Source organism: Manacus vitellinus, unplaced genomic scaffold, assembly GCF_001715985.3.
Source record: "Manacus vitellinus isolate BGI_N305 unplaced genomic scaffold, ASM171598v3 scaffold_4_pilon, whole genome shotgun sequence".
Lineage (NCBI taxonomy): Eukaryota > Metazoa > Chordata > Aves > Passeriformes > Pipridae > Manacus > Manacus vitellinus.
The window spans coordinates 911,188-929,621 of record NW_021940604.1 but is presented as its reverse complement, the minus strand read 5'-3'; the positions used below and the strand labels follow the sequence as shown (position 1 = coordinate 929,621).

Below are 18,434 nucleotides of genomic sequence, written 5' to 3'. Positions count from 1 at the left end.
ACGTAGCGGGACTGGTGTCTCATAATCTATCTTGTTTATTGAGACCTGAACATCTGAGGAGCCTTCTCTTGGTCCAAAAAGAAATAATACCACCACTACTAAGATGACTGTTTCACAGTGGAAGTTCCCCTGAAGATGAAGCCCCAATGGCAGAGGAACTTCTGCACTCTAGTTTCAATTAGATGCGTCAATCTTCATCTTCTCTGAGAAAATGAACTGATCTGTTAGTAACATTTCAGCTCAAGGGTGTTTTGTAATAAAAAATTAAACAAATATGCTGTCAACCAACCCTATCCATTCTGGGCTGTGCAGAAGGGTGTCTCTCCTGATGTGATGGATAAGAATGCATTTTAGACTGAGACCTAATTCTTCTCAGGAAAAGTATCATGTTGGCTTTCTCTGGTCTGACAAAATAACAGCGTAAGAGGCTGGTTAGTGAGTAAAGGAAAAGGTTGTGTGGAGAGGTGAGGGAGTGCTTACCATTGTGTTGTGCATTGAGGACCAGAAGCGGTCATGCCCTTCTCCTGTGCCCTTCCCCAACCCCCTTGAGAAGAGCCCTATGGCAAGCTGGTGAGAAGTGGGTGTCATTCTGTTTCCCCTGACGAGGACCAGGACCTTTGTGGCACAGTACAAAAGCATGAAGTTTAAGCTGAGAGTACAATCTGCACAGGTGAAAGCATTACAGAGCTCTGGCACCTACTACCTTAGCAATCAGGGTACTGAGGGTGGAAGCTGTAGATTATGAGCACTTTCATAAATTGTTCTCAAAGTTCAGGCCCTAGTACTGATCCATACCCCGCTTCTGCTGCCTTCAACTCCATAAACATATAATTAAAATGCTTACTTCTTTAAATGACAGATTATGTGGTTTAATACACTCTTTAATATAGCAGTCTCCTCCACTTTGACACATTTATTTTTCTAAATACAGAACTTAATATATTGCTATTTCTATAATTAAATTCCTTGTTAACTGCTGAATCACTTAAATACCATGTGAAAAACACAATCTTTCCCTACAACTTATTTGTTAGGCACCCTTTCACAAACTGAGGGAAAAGGTAATTTTCATTACTTTGACACTTATATTTGACATTTGTTAGAGTTTTAAAAACAAACAAACAAAAGCCAACAACTAAACATGAAAATAGTGCCAAGTATTACTATAAGGAAACAGAATTATTAGGGTTTTTTACTTTTTTTCTCCTTTACACATAGTAATTCTAACACAGCCATTAACACAATTTGCATTAATGCAAATACCTAAAACCAGCACAGGATAGAAAGTATTTCCTGGCTGAATACCTAATGCTGTGCTTTAGTTGAGCATGTTGACTGAGTACCACCAAAACCTGAAGACTAATTTACAGTTCTCATATTTAACAGGGCTTCATACATTATTGCTGTTTTGTAATACATACATATAACATTTTAAAAATAAAAGCAGTCTGCTTCTCAGTGATCAAATTTACTACCTATCATGAAACTGAGAAGGATACCAAACTAAATCACTGAAGATGGAAAACTGGAGAAAATATGCAAGGTATATGGAGAAAAACCACTGCTAAATCACATTTATATAAATGCAAACCATACTGAGAAAAAGCTAGCATATAGAAATTGACTATCACAGCACTCCCATGTTAATCTTCTTCAGAATGAAATTTTCAGCATTTAGCAATGAGATGTGCAATCCTTGAAGACCCAAAACCTGGAAGAACTCCATACTTTTTCTCATGTTACTGCAATATATATCTTTTATTTATTATTGTCTCAGAGGAAGAATGTTACAATGTAGTGTTTGAAGCAGCATTTACTTGGCAGCAGAGGACAAAGGATGCATACAAACACAGGCAGAAAAACAACTTTATACATAACCTCATATTCAGAACAAAAATAAATCCCACCAAATTCACTACTGAGTTCTTTTTATACTTATGTTGGGGAATATTTTTAAGGATTCTTTGCCTAGAGAATAATGTAGCTTGATAAAAGTACTTTGCAGAGAACAGAATATAAAGCTATTTCCAATACTACTTATGAAGATAGGTCTGAGGTAGAAAGGTGGTCATGGCTTTCCTCTTCTGTAAAATGTGGGGTTTTTTCTTTTCAGAATAACTACACTACATTTTAATAGCTAAAGCATTTATAGAAGCCAGCTTCTTCCCACCTTGACAATTTTGCTCCACTCCCTTGAGGGTAATACTTTGCATTTCTATTGAGCTTTTCAGACACTAACTAAGCAAGTCCTACATCACCTTTGCGAGTTAAGTACTATCATCCCCATTTTACAGATGGGAAAACAGAGGCAGAGTGGTTAAATAATTCGTGAAAGGGTTCAGAAAGAACTGGCACTGGTGCCAACACTAGAAGGTCGTCAACACGGTGCCTCACTCCTTGAGCAGCAGCAGTCCAGGAGTAAATACTGTGGGTGCAGGACAGTCTAGTTGGCAAAACTTCACAAAAACACTAGAAACTCCTGACCTGCTGTTTTGATGTCCTCTAGCATTTTTCAGTAGCAGTAGAGAATTTACAACTCTTTCAACACCATTTTGAGATAGTTTTCTTTTTCTTTCAGTAATAATTAAGAACAACACAGTTGTTCTCTACTAAACATGAAAGATATTGCATGCAGTTTTACCAATTAAAGGTATGTCCTGGAATTAAAGCAAGTGTCCATGCAGCATTGTAAACTGTGAAGGCATTAAAATCTCTTAGGATAATTTTAAAACTAGAGATCAGCTGATCGGTGATGTAACTTTTCCATAATTATCCTTACCAGAAGTACATAAATAAATGATTTCAAAGATAAGGATGATCTGCAAGATTACAATGCCAAATGATAATATCTAAGTGCATTGCAGTTTTGGAGAAAGTTCCATCGCTAATAGTATTGGAAAGGGCTTTCTAAATGTCTCTTCATTTCCAAGAGGCAGACAAAAGAAGGGGACCTCACAGAAATGAGCTTTACTTCATAGACTGTAAATTCCAAAACTTGAAGCAAGTTTGGCACAGCAGGGAACAGCAAAGCTTTGTCTCTGAACAAATTTGGGAAAGATTACACTAACTTAGATCTTACTAAAACCAACTTAAGCTATCATCTAAGTCCTCTTTTTAGCTATCTCCTGATTAAAAGTAAAGTAAGGTTAAAAAAATAATCCTCCGAATGGAGTGTGTTGGCTGGAAACAACTAAAAGAAAGTTAAAATACCATTTTGGTAGACAAGAATGATGATTATGACTTGAAATGAGAGTTTACCTTGTTTAATTTAATTAAAATACTGTAGCTTGCATTCAACGGCAGTTTTTGTTAACCAGTAACAATAATGCAGATTATGGGAACTACATATGTCAATGTTGAAAATAATACAAGGATATTTTCTGAAATCTGTGTGGTCAGATGGTTAGCATATAAATGATCAGTACAGAATATTACATGTGTGAGAATATAACTAAGAGTACTTTACAATGCAAAAGCAAAGAGCTGAAAGGAATGTATAAATGTAACGTTTTGCTCCAAACTCCTTATGCAGTTCTCTTTACGATTATCAAAAAGAACGTATATAAAGCCCCTGCCCCTTTTCCCCTGGCTGTATATTTATACAAATCAGTGACAAATATTCCACTGCTCATTAATTTACAGTTGCATAGAGAGGGAAGAAGGAAAAAAAAAGATACTATAAAAACAACATCCTCATCTTTGGGTATTCAGTGTTTTACTATTTCAAGTTGAACACGCAGTCAGAGCAAACAGCATGTTCCAGGGTCCCATGCAGCCTTCTGATGAAGTGGAACTCACGGCTGGCAGTTTGTAGAAAAGGGCTGTGCTGCACGTCAGGAAGCGCTGGTTGACATCCAAATGAACACTTCACATTGCCTGTCATGATGAGAAACAACCATGTCAGTACATGTTAACACACAGAGAAACCTCTAATTACTCTAGGCTCATTCAGATAAGGACTGTGACGTCATCTCACAAAACCTCTGTACTTTAAAAAACTAGATGTATTGGCCCAAGACTCAGCAAATCACTGTGGCATATAGGCAAAAGAAATCTAATTTTACAATATTGCAGTGTTTGAAATTCATGTTGTGTGAGGCCCAAAGGACGTTAGTCTACAGAGCAGTAAATACGACTTACAGACTCTATTCTGCACCCATATGAAGAAAAAAGTTTAGGCAAACTACTGTCCTATCTGAAGTCTAAGTCAAAAATGGAGATGATACAGATCTGGGATTTGGACTTGGCCCATTCAAATGTCAGACTTATTTCTAGGCTCTTGTTTCAGAATTCTGTTCCTGAACAGACAAATGTGCTCTCTCTAATGGTTGGAGAGGGTAGATTCTCAGAGAGACAGTGTGGGACACATATCATATTAAAAAAAAAAAAAAAATCAAATGTTTTTCAAGGGACATAGTCTTACTCACTGATAACACTGAAAGCTATTTCTGTGCTTGCTTAGAGGAAGGATTTCTGAAACAAAAAAAAAAAAACTAACTAGCTTAATTCACTAACTTATCAAGAGACTGAAATAGAAAGTCTGAGTTAACTGAGTGCAGGGCCTGATTCATCTAATTCTCTCTAGGAATTCTGGTTTTGGAGGACAATCCTCCTATCCCAGATTCTGCAATTCAAGAAACCATTCACAGAAAGTATTTCTGAATTTTTAGATATTCATTTTGGAGAGGTCTGACCTTGCAAAAAGTGGATTAATGGAAAAGGTGGAGCAATTTGGGAGAGTAAGTAGACTTTCTCCCAACCACTTAATTCTTCTGAGGTCTCACACAGTAATTTGTGGTAGTTTAAAAATCTTATTTAACAATGAAACTTTGAAAGAACTCTGCAATTATGCAAGATTATCTTCTGTCATACATGGGCTCCAATGGCAACCTAAACCTATAGCAAGTGTTTTTCCTACTTCGGTTACTTATAATAGCAATTTAACTGATCATTCATACCAGTCATATTTTCAAGAACAAGTATCTAAATACTAGGTTGTTTTCCACATTTTTGTGAACTCTGAAAGCAGCCAAATTTCTCCTTTGGGTTTGTGAAGTGGTTGCCTATTGAGAGAAGTCAGCTTAATCTAATGCCTGAAGTGCTGTGTGGCTCCTGATCCTTGTCCACTGGTGCCCATGGATCCTGAAACTGGAGCAATAGGCACCAGGGCACAAGGACATATGGATGTCTTTGCAAAAACCTGCTTTGATCTTGCAAGCTGATGATGGCTAGGAACTAATTAGCCCTGATAAATGTAAGCTGATTCCATCTGGTCAGCAATGTAGAACTGCACATCATAGTACCTTTGGTAATGCCTAATCTAGTAGAAATTTTCTATTACCTTTGTTATGCTAGAATCTTCCTGTTATATCAGTCTAGCTTCCAGACCTCTAGGGAAAAATATAGAAAAAACCCCACCCCACTTTGCCTTAATGCAACTTTTGCTTTACTCTGTTTCCATGGCTATGCAACTATGTAACAATGTTTCATACCTGTGGTCTGCCAGTGAAACTTGCTGCAAATGAAACAAAAAATAGTTAGAAATTTACATGAATCTGCATCTTGACAGTTTAAAAACAAAGCTATTATCAGGAAAATATGTACTATAGAAGAAAAAAGTGACTCATTAAAAGACTAAACATTTAATTAGAAATGTGTTGTAATGGATAATACCTAACTTTCCTCACAAATTTAATCTACTTTTAGCAAATTTATAGCATTATAAATATGTAGATAACGTGAATTTTCCTGTGTTCTTAAGGGAGCTGATTCAGAAAGATTCCCTCCTTGATCTGCTCTTGTCAACAGAGTGGATCTCATGAGAGAAGTGGAGACTGGTGACCATCTTGGCCACAGCAACCATGAAGCGATAGAGCTTAAAATCTGTGTTGACAGGAGAAAAAAAGTGTCAGCAAAACCTCAGCTCTGGACATGAGGAGACCAGACTTCAGGCTGCTCAGGGAATTAGTAAGGAAGGTCCCCTGGGAAAATGTTTCTGCAGGTGCTGGGGTCCATCAGTCTTGGTCACTTTTCAAACCACCTCCTAAAGGCACAGGAGCAGCAATTTCCAAATGTCAGAAGTCAAGCAGGCAAGGCAGAAGATCCTTGGCTGAGCAGGAATCTTTTCTTGGAAATAAGGCAAAAAAGGGAAGTGTATGCCCAGTGGAAGCAAGGCCAAGTAACATGGGAAGAATTCAGAGATGCTGCTTGCTGCTGTAGGGAGAAAATTTGTGTGGCCAAAGCTCAACTGGAGCTGAAGCTGGACAGAAATGTGGGGGACAATAAAAAGAGTGTTTTCAAGAATAATAATGGCAATAGGCAGTATAGAAATATCATCAGCCCTTTACAGGATGAGGATGGTCACCTCCCAAACAGGGACAGAGACAAGGCAGAGGTGTTCAACAATTTCTTTGCCTCGGTCTTCAACACAGATGAAGGACCCTGAACTAGAGGACCATGACTGTGAGAATGATCAACTCCCAGTCAACCCTGAAACTGTGCGGGATCTGCTGCTCCAGCTGGATCCCTACAAATCTATGGGGCCTAATGGAATTAATCACAGAATGGAATTAATCCTCAAAGAGCTGGCTGATATCGCAAAACCTCCCTCAATGATTTTTGAGCCATCTTGGGAATCCAGAGAGGTCCCAGCTGACTGGAAGCTGGTGAATACTGTCCTGATTTTCAAGAAGGGAAGAAGGAGGACCCTGGAAACTACAGGCCTGTCAGTCTCACTTCAATGCCTGGTAATGTAACGGAGAAGATTATTCTGAGAGGTATTCTAGGAGGAAAAACACCGGAAAGACAACACAGTCATTGGTCACAGCCAGCACAGCTTCATGAGAGGAAAGTCCTGCTTATCAAACCTGACTTCCTTCTATCACAAGGTAAACCATTAAGTTGATCAAGGGAAGCCAGTTGATGTAATCTTTTTAAATTTCAGTAAAGCTTTTGACACTGTCTCTCACAGGATCTTTACGGACTAAATGTCCAGCACACAGCTGGATAAACACATCATGTGGTGAGTGAGCACAGAGCATAACAGTGAATGGGGTAACATCAGGCTGGTGACCTGTCACTAGTGGGGTTCCACAGGATTCCATCTTGGGCCCTGTGCTCTTCAACATCTTCATAAATGACCTGGACACGGGACTGGAAGGGATACTAAGCAAGTTTGCAGATGATACAAAACTGGGAGGAGCTGCTGACTGCCTCAAAGGCAGAGACCCTGCAGAGAGACCTCAACAAATTAGAGGACTGGGCAAACACCAACCACATGAAGTTCAACAAGCGAAGGTGCCAGATTCTGCACCTGGGATGAGGCAATTCTCTATGTTTGTACAGACTGGGGAGTGAAATGCTGGAAAGCAGTGCCACAGAAAGGGACCTGGGGGTCCTGGTCAACAGCAAGCTGAATATGAGTCATCAGTGCCCTGGCAGCCAGGAGGGCCAACTGTGTCCTGGGGGGCATCAGACAAAGCATCGCCAGCTGGTTGAGGGAGGGGATTGTCCTGCTCTGCTCTGCACTGGTGCAGCCTCACCTTGAATATTGTGTGCCATTTTGGGCACCACAAGAAAGATGTTAAGCCATTGGAGAGTATTCAAAGGAAGGCAACAAAGATGGTGAAGGGCTTTGAGGGGAAGCCATATGAGGAGCGGCTGAGGTCACTTGATCTGTTCAGCCTGGAGAAGAGAAGACTGAGGGGAGACCTCATCACAGCCTACAACTTCCTTGTGAGGGGAAGAGGAGGGACAGGCACTGATCTCTTCTCCATGGTGATCAGTGACAGGACCCGAGGGAATGGCCTGATGTTGTCGCAGGGGAGGTTTAGGTTGGATATTAGAAAAAGGGTCTTCACTCAGAGGGTATTTGGACACTAGAACAGGCTCCCCAGAGAGGTGGTCACAGCACCAAGCCTGATAGAGTTCTAGAAGCATTTGGACAAAACTCTCCGATAAATGATGTGACTCTTGGGGAGGGTCATGTGCAAGGCCAGGAGTTGGATGTGATGATCCTTGTGGGTCCCTTCCAACTCAGCATGTTCTCTGAAGACCAATGACATTAAAAAGGAAGTAAAAGAGGCATTGTATCCTCAGTGGATCTGAGGGACAAAATTAAACACAACTACAAAAACAAACAGACAAAACCAAAACAAAAACCAAAAAAACAAAGCCACCAAACAACAAAATCCACCATTATAAGCACTGCTGCCTTACTATATGAATAATTGCTTCATAAGGGATATTTGGAGTAAATAGAAATACTGATTTCAAGATAATTTATAACCTGAAATCCATGAAAACAAATATAGCAACTAAGACAACTGTCTCTATTATACAGCCAAAAGAGATAAAAAATATCTTCACAAGATCTAGATGCTAGTAACTTCTTAATGAAAGCTGCAGCCACAGCAGAAGAGACATAGTAGACATGAGATTGTCGAAGAAATGGGGGCTTATTTTTTTTTATATAACTGGACATGAAATGTTGCACATGAAGGCTGTTTTGATAAAATCTAGCTTGGGTATAGCTAAAAAAGGATAAGGATGCTATTCTTTAAGGTTAGGAATACAGTGATGCCTAGAGAGTCTGTGGAGTCTGAATTATTTAAAGTTTTACAGAACAGGTTAGACAACTGTCTGTCTGGGAAGACGGATCCCTCTCAAATGGCCACAGGAAAAGATGGACTAGATGGTCTGTCATGGTCTTCCCTAGAAAAACTCAGAGTTTAATGCACTTTTTTGGGAAGGACAGACTAATAATCTTCATTCCAGGCTTCTAAAACATGTAAGATATGAGTCTTACATGGTTAAAAAAATATACTCCCCAGTAAAACATGTTATAGCGTGACTGAATGAGAGCAAATGTAAGAAGTACCTACTAACTGGGGCAACGTGGTTTAGCTTGACTTCTGCAGCAGCATGTCAATGACAAAGGGAAAAATCACATGAAGTTTGGAACTTTGATTTCTTTTAATCTTAAATGCTCAGATACACTTCACAATACAAAGGGATGTGGGGCCGTGATTTTCACTCGCAGTACCCTCCTCCTGCCTCATTCAGGGTGTTTGTTCATAGAATCAAAGAACTTTTTTTCTATGTTTCCCCGCTGTGGAGAACAGTCATCACTACCAAGCTTGCCCTAACACAAAGCAATTTGCTTTAAATTCATCTGGGCCAAATGACCATGTACTTGTATACTCCTTGTATATGCAAAACAGTAATTTGCAAAACTAAGAACAAATACTCAAGTTGCATTTTCTACTGATTTGTATACACACGTGACCTTCAATTGTGCTGAGGAGCTTCACTATCTGTTGACTTTGAGATGCTTCTTGGAATCAAGCCCTCAATATGCAAAAAGATGGCCTCTGAACTACCGAACTCACCAAAAATCAAAAAGGTCAGCTGAAACAAGACCTTTTTTACTAGATCCAAATTTGCTTTCTCAAAACATGCAAAGTGCATCTTCTGTGATGCAGTTGTTCACAGCCAAGCAACATATGTACAAGAGACAGAAGGGATATTTTAATAAGTTTCACCAAGTTTATGAAATAGCATAGAGTTCAATCTTGATGCTTCCAAAAGGACTGCACATGAACACCCTCTCTCTTACTTGTGATTTTTAAAACTGACCATCATTATTACATTTCATTTCAAAAAATTGTTGAAAGTCTGAAAATATATCAAAGCCTTCACTATCGTTTTTCTATGGTAAGAGACCTGCAAGATACATATATGTATTTAACAAAACCCACTAAAATACATGAGATAGCTCCTCACTTTTGCAAGTGTAGTGACACTCTAGAAGGGGCAGGATCAGTGGAAATGTATGTTAGCTAATACAAGACATGCATAGGAAATAATTGGTTCTCCTTTTGATCTCTCTTTAATAGACATTGAATAAAATACCAACTTCCAATGCATTTAAGCAGGGAAAGATGTTATGTTCTGCATTCACAGATTTCCTCTGGTCTGTTAGTTTAATAACTAGTTCAATAATTAGTCCAGGCAGTCAGGACTGGGATATGTTCCATCCTGTTGCCTAAGGACTTTTTTTCCTCCAAACTTTATTACAGAAACTCCATTCAGAAATTCTGAATTTACATTCAAGTTCTACAAAAGGTTTCTATCAGAAGCTAATGAAATTCTAGATTTCTCTTCCCTTACATGGGCACAGCTAGAAATTCCATATTGAGCTATAGGCTTTTCTTATAGTGAATCACTTCCACTTAAAACAAGAACATTTGTTTACTTACCTTCACAAATAGTGTCTACTGGGGAATTTTAAAGAACAGATTTATGTAACTTGCATATCTTGACAAGAAAACTCCTTAGAGATATTTTTTCCCTATTGAATACTGCAAGAATGACATTTTTTCTTCAAAAGACCACCTCAAATTCAGTACTATTCTCAGAGACATATTTTGTTAAACTTACAGCAGCAAGCTGGAAATGTGTTGTTGATTTGCTCCATAACATCTGTTAGATCTGTGTTGGTATCATGAGGTGGAGCTAACAAGTCATCTGCAGATATGACAACAAATAAATTAATTTTGTAACACAAGGAAAAAAATAAAAAAAGGGACCACAACATTATAAAAGGCATTCTCATCCAACCTTCCACTTAAGTACACCTTTATATTTCAAGGGAAAACACTACCTGAAACCTTTGTAATATGCAGGAACTGTCATTGATAGCTGCCAGCCTCGGGAGAAGAGGTGAAAGTTACATTTTGATTTGCAGCAGAACTCATTTCTCTTTTATTAAAGCTTAACCGTTGCATTCAAGACTTAACTAGAAGGAGTTGCCAAGAAAAAAGCACTATATAAAAATCTATAGTTAAAATAAGTAAAATGTTTACAAGATCAGGGAGTTAAACTCAGCTGCTCAATTATAATTCTGTTCCATTTTCAAATGATTTGTCATGTAACTTTCTGAGTAAATACATCATCCTTTTCCTGAAAAACCCCCAACATGTATCTTTTAGATGGTACCAGCTATCTGAAAGAAATGTACCAGCCATTTCACTAGTGTTAAAATCCTCTTTGCTACTTCTTTGTCAAATGCTGCTTAAAATTAGCCAAGAGAATGGTTAAGGAATGCAACTGGCTCTGTTTCTGAAAGTCTTATTAGACAGCATCTCTCATAAATCTACCATTGCATGAAATCAGACCCAAAGAAGTCCTATGTTTTTACAAAGTAAAAACATATGTCAATGCTGAATTAAAGATTTCCAGTGTACAAGAGAATACTTTTTCTATTTTCCACAGAAATAATTTTTAATCTATAATCCAAGGCTTAAAAACAAAAAAAGAAGGAAACTGCATCCAAGATAATTTGAGAAAAATCTTTTAATTTTTCCCCTAATTTTGAGCATTCAATGGTCTGTAGTTATTTCTGCTAACTCCCAGTGAAATTAATGAGTTATGATATTGGAGAATTTAAAATAATCTTTCAAGAGATAAATCCCTTCATGTGCAGAAGCTGTACCATAAATAGCGAATAATTCCTAAAGATGTAAAGCCTTTGGGAGTGGGAACATCAAAATACCAGGATAAAGAGAGGTTACACATGAATTTCTAAAGCAGACGGAAGCATAGATTATGTGACTTGGACATATGTTCCTGGATCTGACAGATTACTTGGATCCATTTGTACTGTAGGACAAACAGCTGTTGGCCATTTCAGTCCAATGAAGGCTGGTTCCCTTTTCATTGAGCATGGATTTGCCCAGCAAATTCACTTGGTCAAAATGGATGGGACCAAGGAGTCTATCAACAAAAGTCTGTAATCCAGAGTCACATGATTTCTATGATACCACAGCTGTTTGAAGTGTGGGGAAGCAACAGCTCCAGCTGCATGAAGCAGAAGCATCACAAGATCGGTTCCTTTTCATTCGTAAATCTTTTGAGAAGATGCCAACAAATCTATTCAGTAGTTGCCTACAGACCCATGCAGCACATTATCTGATCAACGCACTTACCTGCCTGATGAAATTGTGAGCTTGTGTCTTGCTCGAGTGAGTAGCTGAGGGCAGAGTGCTGGGGCGAAGCACAAGGGGAGGAGCCATTAACCCGGGAGTCTGACTCGGGCTATGTTAAAGACAATAAGACACAAATTTAGATTATTGTATCCACAGAAGTTAAGTGTGGGGCTGTATGCAGCCATCTTGCTCCTTTCCTTTCTTATTTGTTTTCTTTTTTGTTCTCCAAGCTATTGAGAGTAGGCTTAGGTCTATATAACTGTTAAGAGGGGGAAAAAAAAAACAACCAAGAATTTGTTAAAAGAAAATTTAGACTTCAGTATAGTACTTATGAGACTCCAGTTGATGGTCTTGATAAAAACAATGTTCTGTTGCAAGCGTGCATCACAGAAACACAGTGTAATGTACAACTCACACAGTTTGCCAAGGCTCTCTGTCCAGCTCTGCAGAAAGACTACGCAATGGGATTACTGAGGTTGTATTTATATGTATGAATATATACATCCATATACACATACACAGGGGACATTCAGCTGAGGTCCCCTGAGAAGCTTTACAAGGATGACTAGTCATGCTTAGAAACAACTGTTCCATTATGAACAGTTTTGTAAAACTCCAGAATCAAGTGAAGACTAAAGACAGATTCAAAACAACTTTGCTATATCTAAAAAGCCATCACTCTTGCTGATGCTGTTTCTCAAGAGTGTGGGAGACATCAAATTCGCAGGAAAAGCTCTACTATGTAGTCTTCTGAAAATTACAAGGAGGAACCTATATACTTTGAAAACAAGCTTTTCTGGACTCTTAAATTCACTTGAATAACCAAACACCTAAATTCTGCATTACATTTAGCTGTAACCACGTATGTGCTTGAGATTACACGTAAGTATACATATATGGACACAAAAATAAGAAAAGACCATAAGACTTCTTCACTATAACAACTTAACTATTGGAAGGGACCTTGTTCAGTCATTTTTCCCTTTCTTTCCCTTCTTTCTGGTAAAAAAAAAATCCTTTGAGCTCCAGAAGTGATTGTTCTGAAAAACACAGAAATAGGTGAAATAGTATTTACATCTGCAGTGGATGCAGCTGAAATGGTTGCTGCTATCATTTATCTTTTTGATTGCAAATCCTCAAATTACTTCTAAATAGCTTAAAGAGCAGGTTATTTAAGTAAAACTATTAAAAGCAGATACTGAAGTAATAAAAAAAGCAATTGCTTTTCAGATTTTTTTGAAACTGAGCAAGTACCTAGAACAGCTACAAAACTCAATGCAAAGATTTAAAATACAGAATGGCTGTTAATTTGCACACAAGTTTTCTCCTTTGCACCTCACAGCCTTAATTGCAATACTCCATTTTTTTGAGATAACTTACAGTTTAACAAAAAAATCTTCAACAAAACAAAAGATTGTTGAACAATGAAAGATACTTTTTCTTCCATAGACAGTAGTTAGAAGGAAATGGTCCCTTGAGCACTCAGCAAACCTTTTTTTCTCCTCTAAATCTCATCTCTTTCAGCATAATAATACCAAGTACCAGCTTTGACTAAAAGAATAAACCAAGAAATATTGCTCTGCATAGAAGACAAAGAAAAATGGAAATGTTTTCAAGCCAAAGAAGGGTTTCACTGTCAAGATACTTCTATGAACAGTGAATTACTATCAAGTAGTTAAGTAATTTGCTACTCAGCATCAGGCTTCAATCCAGCTACAGAGTCTAGGAACAATGAGTGTGGTGATTTTAAATCAGTGAAGCCTGGGGTAAAGAACCCCAGGCAACTCTGTATAGCCAGGAAACACTGTTCAAGATGATGTTAGAACTATAATGGTAAAGAGCTAAGGCAAATTGTTCAAGGGTTGAGAGTCACTTCAATACAGAACAATGAAGCTAACGAGTGGCTGCTTGCTCACTTCACAAACAGATGAACAGAGAATGTGAATCATTCAAAATGCAAACTTGCATCTGGACTGGATCTCTGTCCCTCTTCAAGCAGTAACTATGGATTATGCAAAGATGACCGAGGGTGAACGAAAAGAGAAGATCTGTGTTGGACATACAGAACTGCAGCACAGCAACACATGGACTAGATGAAGGATAGTGAGGTTCTGCAACGTCAGCACTAACTAGGATGGAAAGGAAATGCCTACAAACTCAGGAAATGCCTGATGAGTTAGTGAAGGTACCACTTAGGAGTACTACTGCAAATGACAAAAAAAGCACTGCAGAGCATTAAGGGCTCAGTGGATAAACTGAGAGAAAACAAAACATACTTGGAATACCTTACATTAATGTACTACATATTGCTGCAGCAGCCAGAATGAAATATGGCAGTTGGATTTAAAAACAAGACAGAACCCCCAAAAACACCATCTCCTCCTAATCAGAGGGTAATGTCTCATTACTTCATTTTCAATTAAATATGGTGATAAATGTTACACTACATATTTCCAGTGACTGCAATAACAAGAAAAGACAAAACAAACCAAACCTTTCTTCTTAAAAATTCAAAACAATACAATTAAGCAGCTGAAGAGTGGGGTTTGGAGCAGAGAGGGAAGGTTTGTGGTAGTGGTATAATAATCAGGTACTGGAAAATGTTAAATGCAAAATAGTTGAGGATATAGCTGCATGTATTTACATGATTTAAAGATTTTACTGGTAGAGAACCTGAAAAAAAAAAACCTGTAGAAAACCATTAACCCCAATTGCGTAACACCTACAAAATATGAGCAATTCCATCATCAACCCACTTCAGACATCATGAAGTTAATGTATTCTTATTCAAAACAACTCAGTGGACAACCCTTAAGACAGAAAACAAAAGCAAACAGCCCTCCATGTTACAATATGCCTCCTGCTGCTTCTTGAAAGGAATAAAAGCAGAGACACTGAGCATGTCTCTATAGGCATGAGGGGGAAGTTTCCATCTCCAGTCTCAGGGAGTTTTCAAACATCTTTTTAGGCAAAATCAAATAAAGATCTGAAGGGATAGATAAGTTCTTCTCCAGAAAACTCCAAAATTGGGTGATTTTTCTGTATTACAGTAGTTTTTAAAGCATTTCAAGGAGATATTTAATTCAATGAGTTTTCATCTACAGTCCCTTATTTCACTGTGCATCCTGCTGATGTCTTTCCCAAAGAAGAGCCTGAAGTGCTCTGTGGCTTAATGGGTAGTTAAGACATACCTGCTCTTTTCTTGCCTTTTGTTGCTTTTACTAAAAACCAAACTAAACCCCAAAATCCCCAATCTGGATTACAGGAAACCTCAAAAATGCCAATTTCCTTACCACATTCATTACAGAAGTTTGTTCGTGCTCCAGACTTATTCTCCCAGCTACAAAAGAAAAAAAAAAACCCTTTCCTCTGCTCTTCTGATAAAGCTGTTCTGCTTTCAGTTGAAGAGGAGTTGCTGTCCCTATTTAGTCTCTTAAAGTCTGATCCTATAGCTGTTGACAGATGATTTTAGCTCCCATTAACTTCAATATCAAATCCAATATGAAACCTCTATTCAGTAGCTCAGAAAAGCAGCTAAAAATCCAAACAGACTTTAAATGCCCTTCATAAAAGGTCTCATTTTGACTTTGGAAAAGCCCTATCTATAAAGGCTGAAGAAAGAAAAAGGAAAATGGATTCTTTGTTTATTCTCTGTCTGATTAACATGTTGGTATCAAAGCTGTCACATGCCAGTTCTGTTTCACCTTCCTCTTCGGCACTCTAATCAATCAGGCAGACAAAAATGACAACATTCTGTGACAGCTACCAATCCTTTGGGGGTTGCTAAAATAAAAATAGTATGGTAACCTCGAAATTGTGACCTGAAGTAGACAAATGTGCAGTGAGGATACATGCATATTTCTGCTAAAGGTGCTCTCTAAAGAACGTCCTAGAATGCTCTCATCTAGATTAAACAGTTATTACATGAAAGTTTCTAAGTTTCACTGACTCTCTACCCAAATATCTGTGTACATAGACTCACTCCAATCTTTAGGAGAAAAGAAGATCCAGTATTTTTTACTCAGTGGCAAGTTATTAACCCAAACAACAGTCAAGAGGCTGAGTGGAAAACACAAATGAAGAGACTTGCTGTTGATAGAAGAGACAAAGAAATATGGCATGAAATGCCAGCCATGACAAAGAAATTGCTCTAAGACAGTTGTGTCCATTAATACTAGTAATTACAGAGTTGTTATATATTTTGACATTGGGACTTATGAGCATCTTTCATGCAAATCATCCATTTAATTAATAAGAAAACGTGTTCCTTATATCCACTAAAAATAATTGGGACAGCCATCAAAAGCAAAAGAAACAAATAAATATACTTAGATCTTCAGCTGGCTTCTGACAAAGTCCTTCCCCAACCACTGAAAGCAATAAAGGCTTTCACAGACAGTAGTGGCCTAGCTGACAGAACAACATGCTGAAGAGTGGTCATTTTTTCAGAAAGGGGGCACTAATGGAATTCAGTGTTACTTCATAACTGATGTCAAAATAAAGAAATTTAAAAGACATTACTAAAAATTTGAATTATTTATAATTTCTTAATCTCCATCAGGGGAGTAGCTTCAACATCCTGGAAACAGCTTGCAAAATATCTGCTAAATAAAGTAAGGATACATGTAGTAAGGCATATTGAAAAGTCAGAGATATATTATAAAAGCAGTAATGCAGACCTTCTCATGAACTTGACTCTGTAACCTTCCACTTTATTAAATAACAGAGGAGAAACAGGAAGACCTTTGAAAATAGCACTTGGAATAATCAGAAGTACAGCATGATTCCCACAGAGAATTCCATCAGAAATATTGAAAAAGGTCATCTCTGTTCTACTTTACCCATCTGAAACCAAAAGCTGCAGAAAGCCTAGAAAATTCCAAAGGCAGAAACTACTGCCTCTCCTCCCACCCACTTTATCACAACATACATATATACCCCAAAGGTCTTACTAAGAATATTATAAGGATTACAAAATTGTAAGATCATCCACAGCTACGTTACGAAAAAAAAAGTTTTAAAGGGTGAATAAGTATCATCTACAGCAGGAACTTAGGCCATTTGGATGGCTTATGCAGTCTGTTTCTTGGCTTAGTTAAATCCTCTGCTACATATAGCCAGTCACATGACTCATGGAAGGCAGGAATTATTTGCCTTACTGTACTCTGACCCAAGTGTAATGATTAGTTAGGAGAAAACATTCATACAAATGTATCTTCATCATTCAAGTGTCCACATATGATATAGTACAAATTAACATCTCTAACAACACCTGGTATAGGCTGCTGCTGTTATTTTTATAATCTAAATGTGCATGTGCTGACTTAAAAAGCAATCAACATTCCTTCCCCCCAAAAAGACACCCTACAATCTCCAGCACTTGCTAAAAGGCTTTTACCTCCAGCATTTACTTGTGTGCAAGAGCATTTTGCTGTAGCATATTGGTCAAAATATGCTAGCTCAAGAGGAACTGGATTTTTTATGTAATGTATTGCTCCTTTGCATTTCAGAGATATCTTTGGCCATCTGTCTCTGGCATTCTAAGAGAGGTTTGAGTGACTAACGGTGACAACCAATAAAAAAATTAATTAAGGAAAGATGAGAAAACTGAAGTCCAACACAGGATGCAAATGGCACCATTACTTGGAGTAGGGTACATATTTTCTTCCTATGTTTTTTAATTAATGAAAACCTATTGCTCTTGCTCTTGTTATTCTCAGTGTTTCATAAGTTACCTTGATCACTCCAGCACTTGTAACCATTTCATGCTCATTTGACTTTCACCATGGTTTAAACTAGAGGGTAGGGAAAAATATATCTTCCTGTTAGAAATGATTGATTGCAACAGACCAAGAGTGTATGGTTAAAATATCTGCAGTAAAATTGGAACACGGCCTTTGTTCCACCAAGAAATCCATCGTCCAGCAACACCGGGGAAAGACATCAGTGTACACATACCTGCTCAAGTAGCTGCCGTAGCCGGTGAAGCTGAGACTCCAGTTGTTTATTGTGATCTTCCAATATCTGCATCCTTGCTTCCAAGCGACCTTTATGTTGCCTCAGGAGTTTAGCTTCAGCAATGAGCTCAGCATCTTCAGAAGCATGCTGAGGTAACACAACAGAATCAGGAGGTGATGCAAGAGGGTTTATTCCTCTCCGAAGATGTTGCTCCTTTAGTTGCTCATATTCTACCTGCAGACTCCTAGTATATTCAAAGGAGGAGGAGAATGATGACTTGATCAAGTAAATTCAAATAAAGAAAACTTCTTATATCAAATGATGTTATCACCTTCAACTAACAACACAAAAATCTCATACAAAGACAATGCCTTGAGTTGTGGTTTATGAGAGAATAAAAAAGGCAATGAAGTAGAACTAAATTATTTCTTCACAGACCCTCCCTCTTCTACTTAACAGAGCCAGGCTATGCACAACATATGCCTTGAT

The 18,434-nt window shown here is 38.0% G+C and overlaps 1 protein-coding gene across 4 annotated transcripts in view; it reads right to left on the bottom strand.

The window, feature by feature from the left end:
* Positions 1–1,108: 1,108 nt before the first annotated feature.
* UTRN (utrophin) overlaps positions 1,109–18,434 on the bottom strand; it is a 366,848-nt gene continuing 349,522 nt past the window's right edge. For 2 of the 4 annotated variants that reach the window (XM_029962891.1, XM_029962892.1), the window contains 5 exons: positions 17,946–18,189; positions 11,988–12,096; positions 10,441–10,527; positions 5,493–5,515; positions 1,109–3,876 (listed from right to left, as the gene is read on the bottom strand). In XM_029962891.1, the coding sequence (XP_029818751.1) occupies positions 3,868–3,876; positions 5,493–5,515; positions 10,441–10,527; positions 11,988–12,096; positions 17,946–18,189 (472 nt within the window). In that variant the 3' untranslated portion in view covers positions 1,109–3,867. The remainder of the gene's footprint in view (positions 3,877–5,492; positions 5,516–10,440; positions 10,528–11,987; positions 12,097–17,945; positions 18,190–18,434) is intronic. The other 2 variants (XM_018078025.2, XM_018078026.2) reach the window with 2 other exon arrangements.